The sequence below is a fragment of the Hippocampus bargibanti genome, linkage group LG12 (genome assembly GCF_051943395.1).
Source record: "Hippocampus bargibanti isolate YZ-2025 linkage group LG12, ASM5194339v1, whole genome shotgun sequence".
Lineage (NCBI taxonomy): Eukaryota > Metazoa > Chordata > Actinopteri > Syngnathiformes > Syngnathidae > Hippocampus > Hippocampus bargibanti.
In genome coordinates, this window is record NC_142745.1 from 5,439,205 (window position 1) to 5,464,282 (window position 25,078).

General features: G+C 40.0%; 3 protein-coding genes across 7 annotated transcripts; 2 read left to right on the plus strand and 1 right to left on the minus strand.

The window, feature by feature from the left end:
• Positions 1 to 494: 494 nt before the first annotated feature.
• Positions 495 to 15,146, minus strand: fbxo42 (F-box protein 42). Of its 5 annotated transcripts, none has more exons than XM_089010900.1 (12): positions 14,816 to 15,146; positions 13,279 to 13,558; positions 13,071 to 13,187; positions 11,750 to 11,884; positions 9,978 to 10,131; positions 9,792 to 9,902; positions 9,419 to 9,515; positions 8,117 to 8,173; positions 7,839 to 7,955; positions 3,458 to 6,045; positions 2,045 to 2,564; positions 495 to 680 (listed from the first exon to the last, which is right to left on the minus strand). In XM_089010900.1, exons 2-10 carry the CDS (start codon positions 13,550 to 13,552, stop codon positions 5,005 to 5,007), a joined length of 2,103 nt encoding a protein of 700 aa, XP_088867026.1. In that variant the 5' UTR covers positions 13,553 to 13,558; positions 14,816 to 15,146; the 3' UTR covers positions 495 to 680; positions 2,045 to 2,564; positions 3,458 to 5,004. The 5 variants fall into 5 exon arrangements, with proteins under 5 accessions (XP_088867026.1, XP_088867024.1, XP_088867023.1 ...); XM_089010898.1 differs by having other exon boundaries at positions 1,489 to 2,564; XM_089010897.1 differs by having other exon boundaries at positions 495 to 1,111; positions 1,200 to 2,564.
• Positions 15,147 to 16,167: 1,021 nt separating this feature from the next.
• Positions 16,168 to 19,305, plus strand: LOC148890127 (SUZ RNA-binding domain-containing-like). The gene is made up of 4 exons (XM_089011054.1): positions 16,168 to 16,450; positions 17,538 to 17,587; positions 17,672 to 17,926; positions 17,999 to 19,305. Exons 1-4 carry the CDS (start codon positions 16,400 to 16,402, stop codon positions 18,105 to 18,107), a joined length of 465 nt encoding a protein of 154 aa, XP_088867180.1. The 5' UTR covers positions 16,168 to 16,399; the 3' UTR covers positions 18,108 to 19,305.
• Positions 19,306 to 20,319: 1,014 nt separating this feature from the next.
• On the plus strand, positions 20,320 to 24,696 carry necap2 (NECAP endocytosis associated 2). Its single transcript, XM_089010167.1, has 8 exons — positions 20,320 to 20,486; positions 21,414 to 21,514; positions 21,815 to 21,919; positions 22,029 to 22,110; positions 22,276 to 22,384; positions 22,478 to 22,628; positions 22,825 to 22,909; positions 23,857 to 24,696. The coding sequence occupies exons 1-8, from the start codon at positions 20,392 to 20,394 to the stop codon at positions 23,900 to 23,902; spliced, it is 774 nt and encodes a 257-aa protein (XP_088866293.1). The 5' UTR covers positions 20,320 to 20,391; the 3' UTR covers positions 23,903 to 24,696.
• The last annotated feature ends 382 nt before the right edge of the window (positions 24,697 to 25,078 follow it).

A 25,078-nucleotide genomic window follows, 5' to 3' on the forward strand; every position in this document is an offset into this window, starting at 1 on the left:
TAAAACCACAGCGTTAGTAAGTCATTTTTATATTTCTTTAAACAAATTCATTTTTAATGTGCTTTATACTGTAAGTGTACTTGAGCCAAAATATGTTTACAATCTAGCCATATTTTGAAGTAAAGTCACATTTTTATTTTTTTTGGTAAAAAGTTTACAAAATTATTTAAACTTTAGTCAACAAATGTATAGCCCATATTGTAAATGTACAGTTGATTATAATTAAATTAAAAGTTACATTTGATTAACAAGATCAACAATTGTGTTCCCTAAAACAATATGGGTAACAATGATTCAATTTAAACCTAGTATAATATATTAAAGTCCATGTAAAATGAAAATAAATACATATATTTTGTAAATTTGACAAGTGTGACATATATATATATATATATATATATATATATATATATATATATATATATATATATATATATATATATATATATATATATATATATATATATATATATATATATATATATATATATGCAATCGATTAAAGAATTTATTTGTGCCATCACAATGCAATACACACATATTGGTTTATATACATAGCGGTTGAAGCACAGCTGAAGCTGGAACAAAGCGTTAACATGGAAAGAAGGGAAATGCTGCCTCCATGTGGAGAAGAAAAAACATTTGAGACGCCATGCCCAGCGCTTTATCGGGATCCAAGCCTGAAAAAACAAAAGAGGAACAAATTCGGGAATGACCTACATCATATTTTCAATTCCCGAATAAATTTGTGAATGGCAGTGAATGAGTTCAGACCTATTTAATTTGCATTACAATTGTTAGCAGTAATTATAATAAATATGCAAAATAAATAAAATGCCTTTTTTCCAACATGAACACAGTTTCTGGATGAAATTACTTAGAATGGTACTTTTCAAAGCATGGCACAACACATAAAGCGACTTGACAAACTTTACACATGTAGCGTGACTCTTTCCTGACTGGTTTCCCTCTTTGGTCACGCTTCAGACAGCATAAGACACATTTTCTTGTTGGATTTGTCTTTTTTTCTGTTGGTGGAACTTCCATTGGAAAATGTCCTCCTGGCGTATGCTGCAAACTTCCTGGTGATGTCGACGATCTACCTGGTGATCTTCTTGGTGGTAAAGCAGGTCCATACTTGCCAAATATGTATCGAATAATTTCCAAACGAAACTTCAGGTGTGTTAGGCTTTTTTTACCTGATTGATTGAATGCTTCTTGATGCAGGATGAAAGCATTCCATACTCCAATATCCATCAAATGGAAGAAAACTGTCTTGTAATATTTCTTACCCCGTTTCCTTGGAATGGGATAATCTACCAATTTTTGATCCACCTTGTCAAATTCTCCCATTGTATTAATGTATTCACATAAAACTTTGGGTTTCTTCACAGGCCCTTGTTTTATATCAATGTTATGCATGGCTGGGTTGTGAATGGTTGATAGCATTGCAACATCCTTTTTGTCTTTCCAACGAAGAATCATTACCTTGCCTCTCTGAAATGCCGCAGTTTCTCCTTTCTTCAGTTTTTTTCTTTTCAGTTCTTCAGGCACTTCTTTTCGATTCATACATAGAGTTCCATAAGTATCAGTCTGGTTCATAACTAGAGCATCGGCTAATTGTGGACTAGTGTAATAGTTATCCACAGTAACGCAATAACCTTTCCCAAATAAGGGCTTCATCAAAGACAAAACAACACGCGAACTCACAGGATATGCATCATACTCTGGATCAAACGGTGTTCCTTTGCCAACATAAATGGTCATGTTGTACACATATCCAGTCTTTGACTCACACAACATGAAATATTTCACTCCAAATCTCCTTTTCAGTGGAATTGTCTGTACCCATCCTACCCTTCCTTTGAAGAACATAAGGCTGTCATTTATACATACATCTTGCCTAGGGGTGTAACACTTCCCAAAGTTCTCACACAATGTCATGAATATGTCATAAATCTTATACAATTTTGGGTTGGGATGAGTTTGTGCATCATGGGTTTCATTATCTACAAAATGAAGATATTGCTTTATCTTACTGTACCGTTTCATTGTCATTAGCTGGCGAAAAATTGGCCTTTCAAGCAGTTCATCGTGTGACCAGTTCATTTCTTCTACTGGCATTTTCACAATACCCCCAAGCATTTTCATGGCAAAAAATACAAAAAGTTCAGCCTCTGTTACAGGGCGCCACGAAGAATCATCTTGCTCAGTTTGTTCAGCAAAACGATTAGTCTCTAGCAGTACAGAGTCAATAATCCTTGTGTCAATAAAAAGACTGAAGAATTCAAATGGACTCCGTTCTGCTGCGGTTTCGCCAATCGTTATTCCGGGGTTTCCAGTAAAAGGAAAACGTGGTGGTGGTGCATTCATAAGCCCCTCGGACAACTCGAGGCTTCTCCAAGCTTTCCGTTCACCACCCTCCTCGTCCTCCCCACTTGTTGAGAAAGAGTCATTGTCCGATGAACTGGCAGAGTTATCAGAAGTATTCAAGCTTCTGAGGGAAGGTTCATATTCACTATCATCCGTTGAATTCGCCATTTGGGGTGTAACACTTGAAAATGCTAGGAAAAAAATGAATACACATATGGATGCGAACAAGTCCGATTCGACGACAATGGCTGTCGGAGCAAGTCTCGTCAAAATGACCTTGAAATCCCACAGCTCGAAGCTATCGCGAGAATACTCGGTTCCCACGTGGAATGGCTCACAAAGGCTTAAAATCGACGAGTCTCTACGAATGTAACTGGTTTAAAAGATAGTCTTTGACGAGTATACTTGTCGACGACTGAAAAAAAGAACATTTTATGAACGTTTCTGCCGGGAAATAAATAAATTAAAATAGTTTGTTCAGCTAATATTGAGTTGATTACTTTATTAAATGCTCACATTAGTTCACTATTATCAAAAACAAAGACAATTCGTAATTTTGCTACATGTTTAGTAAAAAAATACATGAAATAAACACGATTTGCTTTAGGAGGGCATTTGATAGAAAGATCTGTAAACAGGGACTTGAATTCAACCAAAGCTTCTGACACCAGATGATTTCACGATTTAGTGCACAATGACATGAAGAATTTGTTTTATTCTAAGTGCAGTTAAGTTTTAGTGGCTTAATGCTATTTGAATACCATGAATACACTTTTGCAAATCAATTCAAAATCATTTCAAGCAAGTGTAAGCATCAACTGTACTAATGCTATTAAATTAAAAAAAAAAGAAAAACTACTTTAACTATTAAATTGACAAAATGTTTCTTTGCTGGAAATTACACATAAACCTGTTGTGTGCGTGCATTATATACAAGTTGTTCTCTCGACTGCTTATAAAAACATCACTTTTTAATCAGAGGGCTCATTTAAAGCGATGAATACACTAGCAGTAAACACACAACAGTGATGGTGATGTGGTCTAAGTTATTCAAACTGCAAACGGATGACTACATTTCACTCACATGACAAAGTGTCGCTCTGCGCATTAACGTCAGTCTGGCTTTGCTGAGTGTTTGGGGATCTTGTCCGGCTCCATTCTTTCCTTCCAGCAATGTAAACAAGTGTCCAAAGCGTATTCATCGTCAATGACTCCGCCCACCGTCCCGGTTGCGGCCAATAGGAATGCGGCTAATATTGCCACCTCACCAATTTGCGCATCTCCACCAATAAAAAGGCTCGCTTTGGAAGTTCTGCGGGTTAAAGGTTAGAGTTGGGGGTGCAGAGTGGAAGGTCTGGGGTCAATGGGGGGTAGCACAAGGCTGCTGACTCAAGGTGAACCTTACGTAAGATTGTGTCGATAATTTCATTATCAACGGGCTCAATTTTGTACTGTTATAATATCCATAAATCAAAAATATAGGCATTTTCTGAAAGTCTAAGGGTACTAAAAAAACGTTAATGAATTATGTTATTTTCCAGAGCCAGAGCACGTACATTCATAATATGCAATGCACTGATTGACCATCTAAACCACAGGTGTTAAAGTAGAGGCTCAGGGGCCAAACCTGGCCCACCACATCATTTTATTTGGCCAGAGAAAGCAAATCTAACTTGTGAAATTCGATGATGCTTGCTAAAATCCGAACTAAAATTTCAAATTCTCCCATGTAAACCACAATAAGTCAGAATGTTTTAATACACATTTTAAAAAATAGTAATTCATTCATTTGTTGTGCGCTCTATATGTAGTATGTGGAGGGAATTAAACATTCTAATGGCTTCTCCAAATTTATAACAGCCCCCGAGAGGAAACCGTAACTACAATGTGGACCGCGGCTAAAAAATACTTCTGGGTTGAGTGAACGCTGGTGCGTGTGGCTGCCGCTGCTCACCCGCAGAAATATCCTATGACAGTAGTATCCTTGAGTTTTGAAAGGCTCTTATAAATGAAAAGTATTATAAAAATGAGTGACATCCTTGATCTATGCAGCACTTTTACACTGCACTTTGAGAACATAATCTGACCACAAGGTCGCATAACTTTTTTTGTGGGTAGTCTTGATACATGTTTTTTCTCACATACACCCAAAAAAAATCTGTGCTCAAGCACAGCAGACAGGGACAAACGTCAAGGCCTTTATTGTTTACTGTTTATAGTATAGTGCCACATCTCTCACAACTTTTAACCAACACTGTGCAGAAACGCGCGCACAATTTTCAATGTAAACATTGCAGGCTTAAAGATTGATGCCAAATGCAAAGTCGTCACACATTTCCGTCAACAGCATTCTCCTTTTAAAGTTCAAAAGATGATAAAAGTGGAAATGTTATGGGTCTGGTTGATCAGCCAGATAGGAGCTAATAATGTTATGTAGGATCAATGCAGTCCAAAAACGACATTTGAAGTTATTTTTAATCCAAGTGTGGCTAAGGTTTTCCATAAACCAGGAGGAAGCAAATCGTGAAGTGTGACATCTGATTGCCCGCTAATCAATTCTTCCAACAGAAAAAAGACTTAGTTCCCTTGTGTGGTGACGGGCTGAAGCCCTGTACTCCCAATCCTCCATTATTACCTCTTTGCACGGACAAAGTACAAGGCGTTTGTTTTAGGGTAGTACTTGACATTCTGTTTCTTGTCCATGAGGCCTCCGAAAATGATAAGCTCCCCCCTGCCTTGAACTACAGTGTGGAGGCTGGTCTCCGGCGGCCCCGTAACCGCAGCCGGGGTCCCGTTTCCATAAACTCTCCAAGCGACGGTTCCAGCAGCTTTTGCGCGCGACACATCCAACACGTACATCTGCATTGGCTTGCAATTGATACAGACCGACTGATACAGAGGTTTACCTACGTTCAGACTCTGGGGAGGGTGATGACCGAGGCGCCGGGCAATCGGCGGGATAGCATGTCCATCGGCTCCTACAACCTGCGGGGGGCTGGAGGAGGAAGTCGGGGGAGTAACAAGGGGGCCTGCACCTGCTCCGCCATTTCCTCCTCCATGCGTTTGAAGAGAAGGCGATGATAAGGAAGAGGGTAAAGATGAGAAAGATGGGTTTTTAACTGCCTCCAGGCCTCGTCGTAAGGCGGCGGGGGACACCGCTCCCGGTGGAGTGCGCGGGGAACCCGTGGGGGGTGTGTGCAAGCCGTTAGTGCTGGGCACTTCGGGATGGTGCGCGGCCTCCCAGCTATATTCTGTAGAGGCAGGCGGATGGGAGCGAAGAGGCGGGGAAGCGGCCTGTGCGGGACTAGTCCGCGGCGAAGGGGAGGAGCCATTCAGTAAGGGCGGATGCGCAGGCAGAGGGGGGCTGTCGGGACATTGTGAAGGAGACGGATGCTGCGAAGACGATGGGCTACCGTCTCTGGCACTTCCTCGGGCTGAAGGTCGGGGCCTCAGTGTGCCCCATCGGCCGTTCACGCACGGAGCCTCTTCGACGGCGCCGAGAACGACGCCGGCGGCGCCGCTGCGCACGGGAGACTGAGAGCGCAAAGAAGCGGGATCCGGACCCAGAGGGGAGGGTATGGCACTTATGGGGGAGGGTCGAGAGTTAAGACTTGGGCTGAGTGGGGCGCGGCCAGAAGGAGCCTGTGAGAAGACCACCACGCACTGGCCCACCTTGAGGGAAAAGTTGAACAAACATTTTTATTGGGGATTTGCGTGAGTGAACCCCTGTTGCTGTTTACACATTGCAGACCTACCCAAAAAATGTCACAATCTTTGTTACAAATACCATCAGATTTAAAAAATAAAAATAAAATGGTTCTCATTTCTCACATGCTCGGGCATTACAATAGTTATACAGTCAAACCTTGGTTTTTGACCATAATCCGCTCCGGAAACCTGTTCAAAACCCAATTCGCTCGAAAACGGAAACATTTCCCATCATAATCGATGTCTGCTTTTTTATATATCGTGATTGAACATTTCAAACACGCCTGCTCGCAACGGAATGCTACACGAGGATAATGCGCCGGGACAAAGGGAAGTGACGTACAAACACTCCTCTACTTATGAACATTCGAGTTACGAACAACAGTGCATATGGACATTTTTGTAGTAACATATGTCGTATTCTCTCCAGTCGTACATGTACATATCTTGATAGAGCATATATTTTATGTGCTTTGTTTTATTGTTATGTGCTTTGTTTTATTGTTTTTATTGTAACGTGTCCTTGGGTGTTTTGAAAGGCGCTTAAAATTAAATGTATTATTATTATTATTTTATTAAATATTTACTTTTCAGTACAAACTAATACAGGTTACTTATATAAGCCTTAAAGGACAACCGACGTCACTTTTTAGTTTTTTAACTGACATCAGAAAAACGTTTTATCGCATCTAAAACACCCAAAACACACAGTATGATATTTGTATTCAAATTCAAAACACCAATAAAAATGACTTAAAGTGTCCAAAATCTGCAAAAAAATTGAGCTGCGAATTGGGCATTTTCAGAAAGTCCCGCCGCCAGTTCGTGACGTCACGCCAAGACGTCTTGCATTGCTGGAGAATCAAAACAATGGCTTCAGATTCGGAGAATATGCTTTCTTGTTACACATCCAGTTATGAATGATTCAAATAGTTTTGAAGAGGAAAGCATACATGTTTGCAATCGATTAAAGAATTTATTTCGTGCCATTTTGAGGCAACATTGGAGGGAAATGTCTCACCCAAAAAAAGAGGCACAAAATGGAGGCCTCCTGTTTCCACAGGCTGATAAATTCCTTATATGGAGCTTGGACGCCCTTTTCTGGCGGCTTTTGGGTGCAACACGGTTTTCAGACCAAACAAGCACAGCAAAACACATTGACGTGATGGAAGGAGTGCTACAATATGTCTTTTTTTTTCGGTCAGAGGCGTTCCTTTAGTGACGTCACGTATGGACTCGTCACCAACTAAAAAACAAGACTTCCTGAATATTCAGCGCGAGTCTTAAAACGTAAAATATAGCTATATGCGGTGGAATCTTATTAAAATACACTCAGTAGAAGTCATTTGAAGCCATTTTACAAATTATAGACACAACTTATCCGGAGACGTCGGTTGTCCTTTAAACATACATTCCATACAAAATATAACACTGAAGCAACTTACAAACGAATTCACCTTACGAACGACCGCTCGGAATGTAGCTCGTTCATAAATTGGGGAGCGTATGTATAAGGAAGCAGAGGGGAGTCGAATGATGCATTCAGGTGCGCTCAGTTTGGCCGAGAACCGATTTTCGGTTGTAATAAACCGAGGCATAAAAAAATTGACATTTTTGGTCGAAAACCGAATCGGTTGAAAACCGAGATGTTCGATAACCGAGGTTTGACTGTACTATAAAAACCCATGAATAAAAACTATTGTCTAAAAATTTCATATAGTGAGGTTGTGAATAATGACTGTAGGAAAATCACTCACTCTGCAGGCTGGGTGGCACCAAAGCTCCGGGGCACCATGGTCCTCATTTTCCACTTGCAGCTGCTGCCACCTCCAGGTGGGTGCGTCGATATGAAGCAACCAGGCATCCTTGAGGAGCTTTAGCAGATAGTAACACACAGGTTACTCGGTGTCAAGTTGCAAACACCCCAATGGATATCATTTCCATCATTATCGTTTCATAATTTCAAATAAAAATAGCACCCTTCTGGATAGGAATGATGACACAAGTAGTAAAATTGCAACTACATTACACTTACAGCATTGGGGCCTCCACAACCTCCCAAGATGAGCAGCGTGTGATCATCAATCACAATCTGTCAGGAAAACTATAATTAGCATTGTCAACAAATGCCACCGGGAGTTTGAGTCAAGCTACTGTCTCAAAAAATCACAATTAACTCATTCACTGCCAGACTGTGTGCAAAAATCTGTACACTCTCGTGCCAGGGTTTTGACCATAATCTGCAATACTGAGCTAACTCTTGGATAAATTGCTATTTTGGTGAATTGTTTTGCATGCCACTCCCTTCATATCAATATAAAAGACCTTTAAGCAGATTACAACTTTTTGTGTTCAAGATTGTCTGTCTGTAGCCCATATATTTCTGCCCTTTTAGTGTGGCTTTTACCCCCCCCCCCCATTGTCCTCAATCGTATTCATAGTTGCACTATTTAATTAAGTCTTCTTCTTCTTAATTAAGTGCCCCTCTGAAAAAAAATAACTGTATAAAATTTGAACCTCTTTATAAATAAACAGTATATTTCATGGTATGTTTGCCTCTCATTAACGCACTCAGTGCCAGACGATGTGAAAAAATGTGTCCAAGGTTTTTGTCATTTTCACTCAAATTGTAGGACCCACAGAATATTGAGTTTTAGGACTACATAAACATTCAATCCAAAGTAAGAAACTTTAAATCTTAGAGAAAAATAGTTAACTCCTAAATTATATGGGTCTGGAGTTATCTCAGCTTGAAGTGGGAGCGGCTGTACAAAAGGCAAACGCTGCCCCCTCGTGGAATGGAAAAAACATTGCCATAGGTCTGACCAGCGCTTTATCGTCCACCCCCATAATAAAACCCAAACAAATTCAGGAATGACGCGCCACATCATATTTTCAATTCCCAAATAAATTTGGGAATGGCAGTGAATGAGTTAATGGGATGGTTGAGACTCTCTTCTTTCATCAGAAAAAAAGAGTTAATTCCTAAATTATATGGGCCTGGAGTTATCTGAGCTTTAAATGAGGGTGACTGTAGAAAATATAATACAATACAATACATACATACATATTGATTTAAAGAGCGCCCTAACAACAGCTGAAACTGTAACAGAGCACTAAGATAGATAAAAGGCAAATGCTGCCTCCTTGTGGAAGGGGAAAAACATTGCCAGAGCATCTGGTGGGGTGCATATCAGCACCCCTGCAAGAAAAAAACTAAATCCTCCACAAAATTTGGAAATGGCACTCCCCATCACACTTTTCAATTCCCAAAGGAATTCAAGAATGGCTGTGAATGAGTTAAAAAAAAAACTTTAACTTGGTATGGTTCTCCTACCTGTGACTGTCCACCTCGTGGGTGAGGGCATGGGCCAGATATAGCTGGTTTAGACCAGGACCACTGTTCCAGATCCAAAACCCACACCTCATTACTCCTGGTGAGCAATAGAAACACAATTAGGTGTAAAAAAAAACATATACAGTAAAGTCTCGTTATATCGATATTCTCGGGAGTCGGAAAAAATATCGATATAACAGGACTATCGATATATCCGATCCTGCGGCATGTAAATTTTCTCCTTGCGTTCATAGAAATAGTATCGTAATAAGCAGTACTATCGATATAACCAATATCGATATAACGAGACTTTACTGTAGTATGATAGTTTGTACTGTACGATGCATAAATAAACCCAAGATAAGAATCATACATTTGCCGTGCTCCTAATGAACCACCAAACACCACCATGACACTTCCAATTACAGATGAAGAGTGACCAGCCATGGGCGGCGGGCCTTGTGTTGTCACAATGCAGTTCCACCTAAGACAGAAAAAATGCATTTAAAGGAAATAAAAGAAATATAAAACACTCCACAGTCAATTTCTTCCCCCTCACCAGTTTTTTGAAGGGGAATAGGTGTGGATTTCGTCAAAAAATCTCTCCGGCTGGTGCAATGGATAAGGACTTGGTCTAGTCCAGCCCCCAAACAGCACTAGGAGATCTTTATGCATCACGAGAGTTGCTCCAGCTTTCGGTGATGGATATGAACCTGGGGAGAAAAGAGAGTGTCGATGAATTCAACATGTATTCCGGTTTTGGCATGTGAGTCAGGATAAACAAGGACACGGGAGGGGTCGTTAACTGTTAACCAAACACGCTCAAACTCCGTGACGGGCGCTTGAGCAACTACACCCTTTAAGTTACGCACCCACTGCTTTGCATTCCATTGTGGCAGCTTGAATGACATAGAATACATAACACTTGGGAATTTAAATAACACAGATGTGTTTAATGAAATACGGCGTCTGGGGAAGATCCATTTTGAGAGGAGGGGGGGTGTAAGCATCACTAATTTCATGCTGTCGTGGTAGAAATGGACCGCGTAATTACAACTCAGTATCTGCCGCTGATGTGAACAAAGACGGCCAATTTGAATGTCGCAATTCACGTCAGGACTGAAGTGCCTCATTAAGCACAGTTTAAAGGACAACCGATGTCACTTTTTTGTTTCTTAACTGACATCAGAAAAACGTTTTAGAGCATCTAAAATACCCAAAACACGCAGTATGATATTTTTATTCAAATGCAAGACACCAATAAAAATGACTTAAAGTGTCCAAAATCTGCAAAAAAATTGAGCTGCGAATTGGGCATTTTCAGAAAGTCCCGCCCCCAGTTCGTGACGTCACGCCAAGACGTCTTGCATTGCTGCAGAATCAAAACAATGGCTTCAGATTGGGAGAATATGCTTTTTTGTTACACATCCACATATGAATATGATTCAAATAGTTCTGAAGAGGAAAGCATACATGTTTGCAATCGATTAAAGTATTTATTCCGTGCCATTATGAGGCAACACTGAGGGGAGATGTCTCAACGAAAAAAAGCACAAAATGGCGACCTCCTGTGGCCACCTCCGTTTCCACAGGCTGATAAATTCCTTATATGGAGCTTGGACGCCCTCTTCTGGCGGCTTTTGGGTGCAACACGAGATCCCCAGACCAAACAAGTACAGCAAAATACATTGATGTGATGGAAGGACCGCTACAATGCGTCTTTTTTTCGGTCAGGGGCGTTCCTTTCGTTACGTCACGTACAGACTCGTCACCAACTCAAAACAAGACTTCCTGAATATTCAGCGCGAGTCTTAAAACGTAAAATATAGCTATATGCAGTGGAATCTTATTAAAATACGCTCAGTAGAAGTCATTTGAAGCCATTTTACAAATTATGGACACAACTTGTCCGGAGACATTGGTTGTCCGTTAAGTGTTTATTTAGAAACACAGTGATTGCATGGGCATTGAAAAACATCACATGAACCCGTTTTTCCTCTTCATTCTGCTGGTTACAGTGACAAAGTAAAAATTGTGAACCACAGCCAAAAGCGCCTGATCTCTATCGCGTAATCCGTGAAGGTGGTCAATTGCTTGATGTGGGTAAATCATTAAAATTTCAATAGCACTTTTTTTTCTCCAACTCAACAGATAAAAAAAAATATAGTAGTGTTTTTGCCCAGACTCCTGACACCATTAGTCAAGCATGTGACACATTTCATTCATGAATAATAGACAACAGCATTTCTTTCATTTGCCTCGTGTTATTTTCAAATTGCTATTGGTCTCATCTCTCATGGGAACTATTTTTTGGATCTCTGGTAGTCCTACCTGAAGCAAGAGGCCGAATCCACTCCTTGCTGTTCAAGTCCAGTCTCCATAAATCATTAAAGGCAGCGTTGCAGCTACTTTGGGTACAGCCCCCAAACACATACATGGATTGGTTTGAGTCATAATAACAAGCACCTGCAAGTCAAGTGGACATTTAAAGAGACTTGAAACGGAAACAAAGAATTTGTGCAAGAGAGAGTTGTAATATTTTGACACAAAATGGTAGTTTTCAGCAAAGGAGAAGGATAATGTTTTTTTAAGTCGTTCACTGCCATTCACAAATTTATCCAAGATTTGAAAATATGACGTAATGTGCCATTCCCGAATTTATTTGAGTTTTGTTTTTGTCATGCTTCAGTGCCGATAAAGCACTGGCCATGGTCTCTGGCAATTTCTTTTCCACAAGGCTGCACCCTTTTTCCCTGTAAGCGTTTTGTTCCAGCTTCAGCTGTTGTCAAAGCACTATATAAACCAATATGTATGTTTTGCATTGTATTTTGGAGACCTGCCCTCATTTCAAGCTCATATAACTCCAGACCCATATAATTTTGGAATTAACTATTTTTCTGATTAAAGAAGAGAGTAAGATTTCTCATGCTGCATTGTTTATGTAGTTCTAAAACTCCATATTATATGGCTCCTGGAATTCAAGTGACAATGTTTCTAGCATTGGAGTGGACACATTTTTGCACGTGTGGCAGTGAATGAGTTAATTATGGATACTATACTTCGTGAAAAAAGCATTGACTCTGGAGCTTGATCAAGGGATTTTAAAAGACAGAAATTCATCTGACTCACATTCAAAAATCAATGTGGAATCCAAACAGTATCAAAATACCCATCAATCATACCGTATTTTCCATATACAGTATAAGGCGCATCTTCAATGAATGAAAAATGTTTTCCAAATATTATATAGAAATATAGACAAGTTGTCCAAATATAAGGCACACCACTTTATAAGGTAAGGGTATGCATGACTTCTACAAGGGGGAAATGGGAGTCGGTGGCTGCTGTTGACCTGTTGTGGCTCAATATTACTTCACATACAAGTCCCACCGGCATATAAGGCACAGGGTCAACTTTGGAAGAAAATCAAGGCTTTTGGGTGCGCCTTGTACACCGGAAAATACGATAATTTTTATCAGAGTCAAAACCAGATTTTTTTTTAAGTGTTATATTCACTATTAAAATTCATTATTCACTCTTCAACAATGTTTAACAACTAAAACGGATTTAATGCGGAAAAGTTTTGTTCAATTTCACCCAACATTGATTGATGAGCAATTCATTTGCCATGCACGGAAGTGTGTATACTGACTGTGTGAAAAGCGCTGGGTAATCGGCGTTCCTGGATACGGGTATGTTCGACTTTCCCATTGAATGTTCCCTTCCTGGATGGCTCTCATGAAACCATGATAGCACTGATAAGCGACACCTGGGTAAAAGCAATGATTTGCAACATGAGTACCTTTAACGTTTCACCGGCCTTTCTCGCAGGCTGTGTCATTAAAATAAAAAGCATTTACCTTTAATGAGGCGATACCACTGCTTGCATACAAGTGCAGCTGTTTTGTGCTCCTGGTAAGGTGACAGGAAGGACAGAATGTATTCAAGGACTTCTTCTGGCAGCTCCATCATGGTTCTCCCTCCAGCTTTGGCACACGTGTCCACGTTCCCTTCTTCCCGATAGGACCCTATCTTTACTTCAAGGGCCTCTATTATTCTAGCGGGGTCGGCGCCATCGTCCTCTGTGTCCATGGCAACAAAGCATCTGTCATCATGGTTGGTCGTTTGGGACATTATGGTCTGTTGAGACAAAGGACATATAATGGTGATGGATGTGTGTGTTGTTGTTCATTAAGAGAAATACTCTTAGTGTGATTGCAATGGATAGGGCCTGCAGTCAAAAATGTATATATACCAATGGGAATTCGTAAAGTATATAATTATAGGATGCATTGTAAGTCCATAAATATTTTGAAACATGGTTTAACTGGAGATGCTCATCTTAAATTGATAAACAACACAAGAATTAAAATGATTTATAAGTGCATCCTACTTTTTAAGAGACCAAAAGCAATTGGTACACAAAAATCTATTTGTATTTGGAATCTTTCAACAAATATATAATCCCTACACCGGTTACATTATTCAAATGTAAATGTACTATAAATCAAAGCCAAAAGTCTGCAGTTGAATCAAAGTGTGTTTGTTTCGTTTCAGTGTCATTGTGGTGTTTAGAGCCAAAAGGATGAGAATTGTGTCTGTGTCAATTATTCATGGACAGGACAGCAAATGTGCTAACATTGTCGCCACTATTACCGAGGTTAACAATAGTAATCAATCAAGTTTACTATTTTAAGGTCTCTACTGCAGTGACAAGTACATTCAAATCAACCCACTAACAGTAACTAGCTTGAACTTTTAACACATTTTTCATTGCCCCTTGGACATGCACAGGTTTTAATTGTTTTCATTGTTGTTTGAGATGGGTCGCAGATCTAGAACCCGACACACACCCACACACAACATCCCACTCAACAACAACACTCTACCTTAGCCATCACACCATAACGGGTATGTTGTGGTACTCCGTTTAGGTCAAATAAACAAAACCGACCGGAATGATCGGCGACGACTGTGGGCGGTCAAAAGCAGCATTTTAGAGAGTGTCCTTCAAATCGCGTGCTTTAATGCTCGTTCGCTGAGTGTTACGTTCACACCGACTAGAGCTGGCTAACCTAAGACTAGCAGCTTGGCTAACGCCTAGGACTGTTTGGATAGTCCAAGGTACACAGCGTTTTCGTCCAAGACAGAACCAACAAATAAAAAAATAAACCTTGTAATCACTTCATTTTGCAATGTTACAACTACTAATTGCGTCAGTTATATTGAAAAAACTGGTGCTAGATTGTTTGTGCATTGTTGATAATCTGCGCTAACGTTAGCTTCGAGAGAATATACGATAATTAGCTGCTCCAATGGGACACATCTTTAGGTCAGGCTTTCTTGTGAATGACGCTGTCACTTTCAGGCCTTTCTGTACGGGAGCTTCGACAGTACCCTCGTTTAAGACGTGATCTTCCGTGACTGTGTTTTAAAGCTTCGAGTATCAGCTCCGGGGTTTCCTCAGCAGCCTCCGAGCGGTCGCCATCACCCATGTACCATCGGCGTCTTCAGCGGTAGCAACTGATCGCACAGCGACACTCCGGCGGCGGCAGCGGCAGCAACAGCAGCAGCCACGAGTCCGCTCCACTGGCTGGGTGGGTCCGCTCGCTGGGGGTGGTCCGATGCAGCCCCGACTACAGTACAGTACACTACCACCATTTCGCTGAATTATTTCAGACTCAACTTAACCCTACTTTATTTCGAGAGCAATTTTAAAAAAAGTGCACTTTCACCCAAACACCGATCTTAATTTAACCATCTGTAGTTGTCTCAAACTGTTGGACGTTTCATCACAACCGGGCTCTTGGAAATATTCATTGGTGTGACATCGAAATGAAAAACATCTCCTTCATGACTTTTTGAAATTGGTGACAGTATGACAGTAAGATTAACGGCAACAAATATTACATGTTATACCATTTAAGTCAGTTGTAAAATGCCCATGCCAATAATGTGCATACTTGAAAGGTCGCTTAAAACAATGTGCTGTGCTGAATTGTTTAACACGTGTAGAGGTAAATAATAAAATAAAAGATGGAATTCTGAACTTGTGTGTGATATTCATCTTTTGATCGAACCCCCAAAGGGTACAACCAAAAACAGGAATTGACCGCGCTGTCCAATAATTTGGGTGGTAACTGTATAGTTTCTATTGCCAATAACTGGATTTAGTAAAATGAATGTATTATCATCATTATGGTTATTCTTGGCTATAGTCCAAATTTTAAGACTGTAGGCTCGCCCTTTTGGCAAAATATATCTGCTGCACATTGGCCTTGATTATGACAGAGTAATTCGGCCTTGGTTTATTAAAAGACTGGACCATGCAGGCGGAGTCAACTCCAGGCAGCATTTTCGATGACTCGATGTTGCGTTCAAAGACATTAGTTATTTTACACAGTGACAAAAATATGCGTACCATTTCACTATTTCACCAGTCATCATATTTGTCATCCTTGGAAGTTATTTTCTGCGATCTGTTTGACTGCACAATTCTATTTAAAGACGATATAAATGAAACGGATCTTGAATAAAAACGCACTTTCTAACCTTTGTGGTGTTGGCAAAGTTAATAATAGAGTCCATGCGATCACTGTGCTTTTTAACAAAACATATAATGTATGCGATAAATCTTTGTTATGTCTGTTTGCAATCCCATTATGGAGAGTTTGGTGTGATATGTGCTTGGGAGAACACCGATGCCGAGTGGACGTGACGCCAAACATTGTAAGGGCCGAGGCAGGACCGCAACCAGGAAGGGTTCCTTCAGTTTAGCATTACAATCACTGGCCAAATAAAAACAGGTTGACAGTCCTGTGAATTCCGTGCCCTGTTAACGTCGTCAGAAATCTCGGTTGTTGCAAATAGAACCTGCTACCGAGCCTTACCCCGGCCCGCCCCGGAGCCACACTTCGCCGATGCCAAGCAGCAGTTAGCTGGTGTGGGGAAGCCAAAGCTGGGCGGTTGTGTGTTGTTAAAATGGAGGATGAAGAGGTTGCGGAGAGCTGGGAGGAAGCGGCAGACAGCGGGGTAAGAAACAGACCGAGTGACCTTGTCTCGTTGAGCTTGATGTGATTTTATTAAGTTCCCTGACGATGCGGCGTCCGGATAAATTATTTTGTTCGTTCTCAATCGTTTATTATAAATAACCAGCCCGCGACTCCCCAACGGGCCTCATGTCTTGCACTACCTGGGTCGAAATTGAATGTAATATTCCACAAGCACAATCGGTATTTGTTTAGTGTGGTTTTTCAATTAAAGTTCGCTTTGCTTTCAATTTGCCCTGTGCAAAAATAACCGATTTAAGAATTTCACTTGGCGGAAATACTGGCTGCATTGGAACGTCACGATAATGTGGCTATAATTAGTCACGTCAAGTTTTCGTCAGTTAATCTCAGAGTCTGTTATTACTGAGTACGTTATGACTGTATACGAACATACGAGTTAGTCGTTTTGGGAGAATTTGATCGTTTTTGTCATGAGCCTCGGTTTCCTTTATCGTGGAACTCGGGTGACGTCACTTCCGCGAATCCCGTTGAGTTGGAAATCCAAGATGGATGCTTACTGTGCCGTGCTCACGCAATTTATATTTGCAGCTTTTGTTTTTTTTGCATCAGGAGTCCTGTGTACAATCTCTCCAATAGTCAAAACCATAGCCAATTTCTCTTGCCGAACTGGAGTCAACGCATTACTTATTTTGAGGTTGCCCTCGATATCAAATACTTTTCAACAACTTAGCATAACACTATTTTAGACACTTAGACATGCACAGGTTTTAATTGCAACAAGGCCAACAAGTAGAGTGCAGAACAGTAAATAAATCGATAAATGCAAAATCGTTTTTAATGTGGGGCGTGGGGGGGTCATCTGTCAATCATCAGGCTGTTTTTTTTTTCAATCAAAAACGCTTGTCCAGATCACTATTATCTTTGTTCTTCGTAGGCTGGTCCACTTGCTATAATTAAATATTTTGTGGACATTAAAAATAAATTACATTGTCCATTACAATGAAGCATTAACCTATTTTGAGTCAAGTTTGATTAACATTTCTGTCATGTCTGAAAGTGTTTCTTACATATACCACATGTTAAAAAATGCATGTACTGTATGCATTTAGGAAATTGAGAGAAGACTTGAAGCAAAGCTGAAAATAAACCAGAAGACAAAGTAAGCACAGTAATGAATACTTGGCAAATAATTAAATTGATCAATATTTACATTGTTTCATTGGAAACATTGATATCTGTCCAGGAAGCCCAGTTCTTATTCACCTGTGAGAACCGCGATCGTAATACAGGACGACTCCCTTCCTGCAGCACCGCCCCCACAAATTAGAATTTTAAAGCGTCCGTCAAATAATGGTACTGCAGGAAATCCTGCATCTTCGTCACGACCTTCCCAGCAAATGAAGTCTTTGGCGCAGCGGGAGGCGGAGTACGCGGAGGCTCGGCGGAGGATTCTGGGCAGCGCTTCATCAGATGATACACCTCAAGAGAGCCAAGACAGGTAAAACTTTTCAGCAAAATACTGATGATTTACAACTGACAATTATTCACTTGGTTTTCTTCATTTCTCAAGGCCACTTCGTATGACTGCGCAGCCACCAGAAGCAGTTCGTCCCAACAATCATGTGATTCGCCAACCAAGTGGCCCTGATGGCACTTCAGGCTTCCGACTTGGCAGATAAACCAGAGCCTCCTGCTTTTGATGGGTCAAACGTATTCCCATGAGCAGTGAAAGGATTTGCGGTATCAAGAGCAGAGTGGTGTTTTTTGAACATTTGAAACATGAATATAATAATGCACTCGTCCACCCTCTCTCTACCCAATTTACTGCCGCAGTCTTTGCCATCCGCCTCACATTTTACCTACGTGGAAGAATCGGAGTGGCTGCCAGACATTAGCAACGCCCTCGGCTCTTCTACGCTACAAGGAGGCTTTTGCCAACCATCCCTGATCACTGTGATACTTTGCTATACCACGAGGTGCCCTTTGACTCTTAGTCCTTCGCAGGCGAGTGTCAGGCTGTCAGTCCCTTCGAGGTGATTTAAGTCAGTCTCGGAACAACCCCTGCAAACGTGAACGAATGAGCTGGCCCTTCACTGGGAAGTTGAAACGGGTAACAGGCGGTTACTTATATTCATTTAATTAACTCTGGTATTAGGCACTGGACAGAAAGTCATCTTGGTCTTACCCACGCGGCTTTTTGTGTTTTAATACTGAAAAATGGTCAAAGCGGTGCACAGTCCTCCATGGGGTGAGTGGGAGTAACTGGCCAATAGTCACCCAGATAAAATATTCAAAAGGTTTCATTATTGAAGCAATATCAAGTGTATCCCCTCATATTTTTTTTCCGGGCCATTGTCTATGTTGCGCTTTATTTCAGATGGTATTATTGAAACTGCATCCAATTTTTCTTTCAGTTTTTTTTTGTTTGTTAAGGATTTCAATACACATGACTATATATTCATTGCCACATCAAATTGCAGATACTTTGAAACAGTGCAACTTGTTTATGAGTTGTATTAGCAAAACTGATGTCTGCAGCGAGTTGGTCAATGTAAGCTAAAGATTGCAGCACTGCCATGAACATTGATTGATGGTCAATGATTGATTTACAAAGGAGGAGTGAGCATTGTTTTTAAATATTTGACCCATTTATGCCTTACATCTGAAATGATCATGTTCCCCTAACTGGTGTAATAGTTTGGTTTATTCTCTTGATAAACCATTAAAAATAGCTTACAGTTGAATTTTCCATTTCGTACAAATGAGACCATGATTCATTAATCTCACACTAAAAGTCAAATGGTTATATTTGTTGTATATTTTCTAAGATTATTACCTCGCGTAGAAGTCATTTAGGTGCAATGAAAATATTTTTTTTCACAAAAGAAATAGGAGCCATGTGTTATGTAATTGTTCATATTTAATTTCTCTATCTCCCTGTGAATGGAACAGCCTGTTTTCATATATATCAGCTTTCTGTTCGACATGGCAGTAGCATTTAAACTTGCGAACGGTCACAGCATATGCTACTAAAGCGCCATTGCTATTGCAAAACTCAGGGTAGCATATTCATTTTCTTATTTTTGCTGCAATGTAAATGAGTTGGCACTATTGCTTCCTTGTAAGTTCATTCATCTTTGAATAAGGCACAAATGTGGATGCTCCTGACACATTCAAAAAAAAAAAAATAGATTCTGTCATAGTTACAAATGGAAAGCCAATCAAGAAAATTACATTTCGATTTTAAAGTAGTGCTCACATGATCTGCATCTGATAAACGTGGGTTTGTTTTCTCATGGAGATCAGTTCACAGCGTCAATAGTGTGGCTTCCTAGATGTCATGTTTAGAATTCTGAATACACAGATGGAAAAAAAGCCCTTTAATAAACATACAGTAAAATAAAACGTCTTTTTGTGTGAATTAATTTCTTTCTATAATGTCAGTTTATTAATGAGGTGCCCATAATTCCATTCAAGATTTATACAGTGACTGGCCATTCAGTCTTCCAGCGCTCCTTTGACATGCTCATATATTGTACACTGAATTCATTTCAAACATTGTCTTTTCAAGATAATTTAAAAGTTTACAAGATTACATGAACAGGCAAGGTCACATATTCCATCGTCTTTGTTGTTAGGCCAACACAAGATGATTGATTTGACTTGAGGGTTGTTTTTGTGCGATGTATTTTGACCGGAAAATAATGTAGTTTTGTGATTCGATCTTTATATATAGCTGTTTTTTTAATGATCGATAAATAAAAGTGAGCAAATTACAGTCTATACGTACTATAGTATTGACTTTGTTTCCAAACAAAATTTGCATTACGCCTCCTGTACAGTGACGGCGCTGTAGGAAGCGAGACAACCTTTTTACGACGTCTACTCCGCTTTAACCAAGAGCGGCTGAAGTGTGCAACGAAAGTGGGAAGTTGGAAGTTTTACTAAGTGACATTTGGCGAAATGGCTGAAGACAACAGTTATGAATCGATGCTATGTGTAAAGCCTAAGGTTTACGTATACCGGATTCCTCCACGGGCGTCCAACCGTGGATATCGGTAAGAAAAATGTTCACGAGACTGTCTGGAACTGTCAAGTCGATCGCCGAATGTTATCTAAAACCCACTTCGCTTCAACACGTTTTTTTCTCTATATGTGACGTATCCGCCTTTAAAACTATACATTTGCCTTTCATATTGTACACTAGGCTAAAGTAATTTAGCCTAAATGAAAGGTTGATTCACAAACCCACCTCTTGGTTGTTTAAAGTAGTATTTTCCAGTCTTGCTTCATTGACAAGCAGGTCATCATTTTTGGACAACCTTTGTTTTTTTACTATGAATATTTGTTGATGTTCTGTCGTGAGCTTCAGCGCACACAGTGATTACCGCTTTGTATTAAAACTTTAAAATTATCACGCAAATATTCTCCCGGCATATGGAAACTTGAGACCAATTTTTTGAGTGCATTAAAATGTGAGGTTAAAAGAAACCAACATGAACTCCAAACCAAAGAACATAACATTTCAACAGGTGCCCGTTGTTTCCCTTCTTGCCAAATGGAACAGTAATGTTCTCTTTATAGGATTTGCTTTATCCATCTGGCAAGATTAACGGTTCTGTTTTGGCTTCTTGAGAACCTTTGATTTCACTCTCTCTCACTGACTGAAGCAGCAGCTGCTTATGTTAAAGTGGTAGTTATTGTTTCTGCAAATCAAATCCAAACTTACTTTCACGACACTCAAGTGCTCATTGCAGATGCAACCAAGGCCTCCATGTATAGCTTGCCAAGAAAAAAATGTGTCCTTGTTAAAGTGTTGTCATTGAATGTTCTGCTAGTTTTATACCCAAGAACATCTCATTTCTGCAACATGATAACTCAGAATGAGTTGCCTCTGATCATTTAATAGTGACGAACAAATCTTGAGATAGGAAAACTCCTGAAAAGGATAAATATACTTTTTTTCCCCACTCCATTGTTTACAGTGCTGCTGACTGGAAGCTGGATGAGCCTGCTTGGAGTGGGAGAATGAAAATCACTGCAAAAGGAAAGCTTGCCTACATTAAGTTGGAGGATAAAAACACAGGTAAATGAAACATGCGCACGATCACGCTTCTGTATTGAGTCTCATGTAGATTTCATTTTTTTGTGGACAATTTTGAGGAAATGCACCTGACAGATTATTCAGTTCAGATTCCAGCACCAATTCCCTCATTGAAATTCAGAAAATTGAATTGAAGCAAACTCACCATTAACTTTCTTAACTGCTATGCCAGTTCTTCTGATAATGTCACATATTCCAGCCATATTTTTTATAAGGCCAGATGGTACAATTTTTGGTGTAGTTCCATTTTGAGATACTATTGTATTTTATTTGTATTTGCAGGAGAGCTTTTTGCCCAAGCTCCAGTAGAACAATATCCAGGCAATATAGTTGAAGCCGTCACAGACTCCAGCAGGTACTTTGTGATCCGGATTGAGGATGGAAATGGTACGACATTGAAAAGGAATCTTACTTTGCCATAATACAACATGTCAATTTTTTTTCCATCAGTCATATATTAATTTCCTCAAGTTTCACGTGAATTTTTTCATCATAGGGCGTCACGCTTTTATCGGTCTGGGCTTTGCTGATCGGGGAGACTCCTTCGACTTCAACGTTGCTTTGCAAGACCATTTTAAGTAGGTGAAGATGCCTTTTTTTTGTACATAAGATGTACTGTCAAATATATTTTTTGAGTTGAAAATTGAATGAATTGTTTACTTCAAGGTAGAATTATTCGCTCAGCTGCATCAGACATCTTAGTTCCTCTGTAGTTCTACTTGTCTGTGCTCTTAATTTGAAAGGTGGGTGAAACAAGAAGGCGAACTGGCCAAAATGGAAGCAACCCATAGTGATGCACCAAAGCTTGACCTTAGTTTCAAAGAAGGCCAGACTATCAAGATCAGTATCGGGGTGAATATATTTTTATTGCAATATCAACAAATTGACAAAAATAACCATTTGCACAATAGAAACATTGATAAAATGTCATTTGTCTTTTGACAGAACATCAAGAAGAAAGATGCATCTGGGACTAAGGCACGCCTTGTAGCTGGAGGTCTTCTCCCACCGCCGCCGGGCATCAAGGCTGGAGGCATTATCCCACCTCCTGGCAGTCAACACACGGTCCCTCCTGCGCAACAGCAAACAAACGCTGGTAACTACATTTCTATTTCTATGATGTCAATCTCTTTTTTTTTGGCTGCTGCAATTGTATTTATTTTCCATTGTACATTCATATAGTTACACATTCATATAGGTGATAGCGACTAAAGCAGATGCTCGCCCATTCTTATTCTGCTGCATATATCACCAGGTGCCTCCTTTATTTATTTGATCTATGCTTATTTCAGTCCCGCTTTTAGATTTCGGGTCCTCTGTTTCTGAAACCCCACAGAGCGGTGACTTGTGGGGGGATTTTACATCTGCGGGTTCAAAGTAAGTTTTTGTTTTAGCAAGCATGTTGCATAATTTCTATATTCTGGTTTTAAAAATGCTAATTAAAGGACAACCGACGTCTCCGAACAAGTTGTGTCCATAATTTGTAAAATGGCTTCAAATGACTTCTACTGAGCGTATTTTACAAAGATTCCACCGCATAGAGCTATATTTTACGTTCTAAGACTCGTGCTGAATATTCCGGAAGTCTTGTTTTTGAGTTGGTGACAAGTCCGTACGTGACGTCACTGAAGGAACGCCACTGACCGAAAAAAAGGACACATTGTAGCAGTCCTTCCATCACGTCAATGCTTGTTTGGTCTGACAACCTCGTGTTGCACCAGAAAGAGCCAGAAGAGGGCGACCAAGCTCCATGTACGGAATTTATCAGCCTGTGGAAATGGACTGATTCATTCCTCACAGGAGCTCGGTGGCCATTTTCTGCCTCTTTTTGGGTGAGACATTTCCCCCCAATGTTGCCTCAAAATAGCACGGAATAAATTTTTTAATCGATTGCAAACATGTATGCTTTCCTCTTCGGAACTATTTGAATCATATTCACAACTGGATGTGTAACAAGAAAGCATATTCTCCGAATCTGAAGCCATTGTTTTGAATCTCCAGCAATGCAAGACGTCTTGGTGTGACGTCACGAACTGGGGGCGGGACTTTCTGAGAATGCCCAATTCGCAGCTCCATTTTTTGCAGATTTTGGACACTTTATGTCATTTTTATTGGTGTTTTGCATTTGAATAAAAATATTATACTGCGTGTTTTGGGTATTTTAGATGTTATAAAACGTTTTTCTGATGTCAGTTAGTAAACAAAAAAAGTGATGTCGGTTGTCCTTTAAATATGAATTCTAACATTATCGTCATTCCTTCATATATATTTTGTTTTATTTATGGTTCTTCTCCGTCACGCTCCCGTATGTTTCTCCTCCACAGCTCTAATAAAGATGCTGTAAAATCAGACTGGGTACAGTTCAGTTGAGTGAGACAAATGTGCACACGCACTCCGGTTCCATACATTCCACGGAAGGGATCATTGTGTCGGGGAAGACAAAGAAGAATTGGAAATCAGGGAAACTGCTCAGATGAACTCACAACAACCACCCTATGAGGGTCACGTACCAACTTGCTTGTGAGGGGGAAAAAGGTCATTATGTACATTTACAGTCATCCCTTTTCACTCTTCTATGGAGTAGGATTCCTCTCTGTGCTTTTAGTTGGTGGGTAATCACAAAATGTGTGATGGTTGGAGTTACTTCGCTCCATTTTTGCGTTAAATCAATCAGCATCTTATATTTTTAGGACCATTTCACGAAATCTCTTGAAAATTTGTGCAGAATCCAATTTGTTATATATTTTGCTGTAGTCAACCTTTTCTTTTTACACTTTTTACTTTTCTGCGAAGGAGCGGTAGCTAGTTTTTCTTGATTAATTATATTGTTTTTGTTTAATTATTGCTGGGATTGTATGAAAGGGGTATCTGCAAGATCTGCAGCACTGAGCTCATTCGTGGCTAAATAGCTACTGTATTTTGGTGAATTGTTTTAAATGTGCCCCTTTCACGTCAATATCAAGGACTTTTAAGCATGATTACAAGTTCATGTTTTCAAGTTTCTTTGTGTACCCTTTATGTTTTTGTCCTTTTAATGTGCCTTTTACCCCCCAACATTTTTTTCAATCGTATTCAAAGTTGCACTACTTAATTAAGTGCCTCTCTAAAAAAATAACTGTATAAAATGTGAACCTCTTTGTAAATAAACAGTATATTTCATTGTCTGTTTGTCTCTCATTAACTCATTCACTGTCAGACAATGCACAAAACTGTGTACACTCCAGTGCCAGGGTTTTTGTCATTTTAACTCAAATTGCAGCACCTACAGAATATTGAGTTTGAGGACTACATAAACATTCAATTCATCCGCAAAGAAAGTTAATTCCTAAATTATATGGATCTGGAGTAATCTGAGTTTGAAACGGGGCAACTGTACAAAATACATACATAATGATTTATAGAGCGCTTTAACAACAGTTGAAGCTGTAACAACGCGTTAACATGGACTAAAGGCAAATGCTGCCCCCTCGTGGAAGGGAAAAACATTGCCAGAGGTCTGACCAGCACTATATCAGCACCCTGCAAGAAAAACCAAAACCCGAAAAA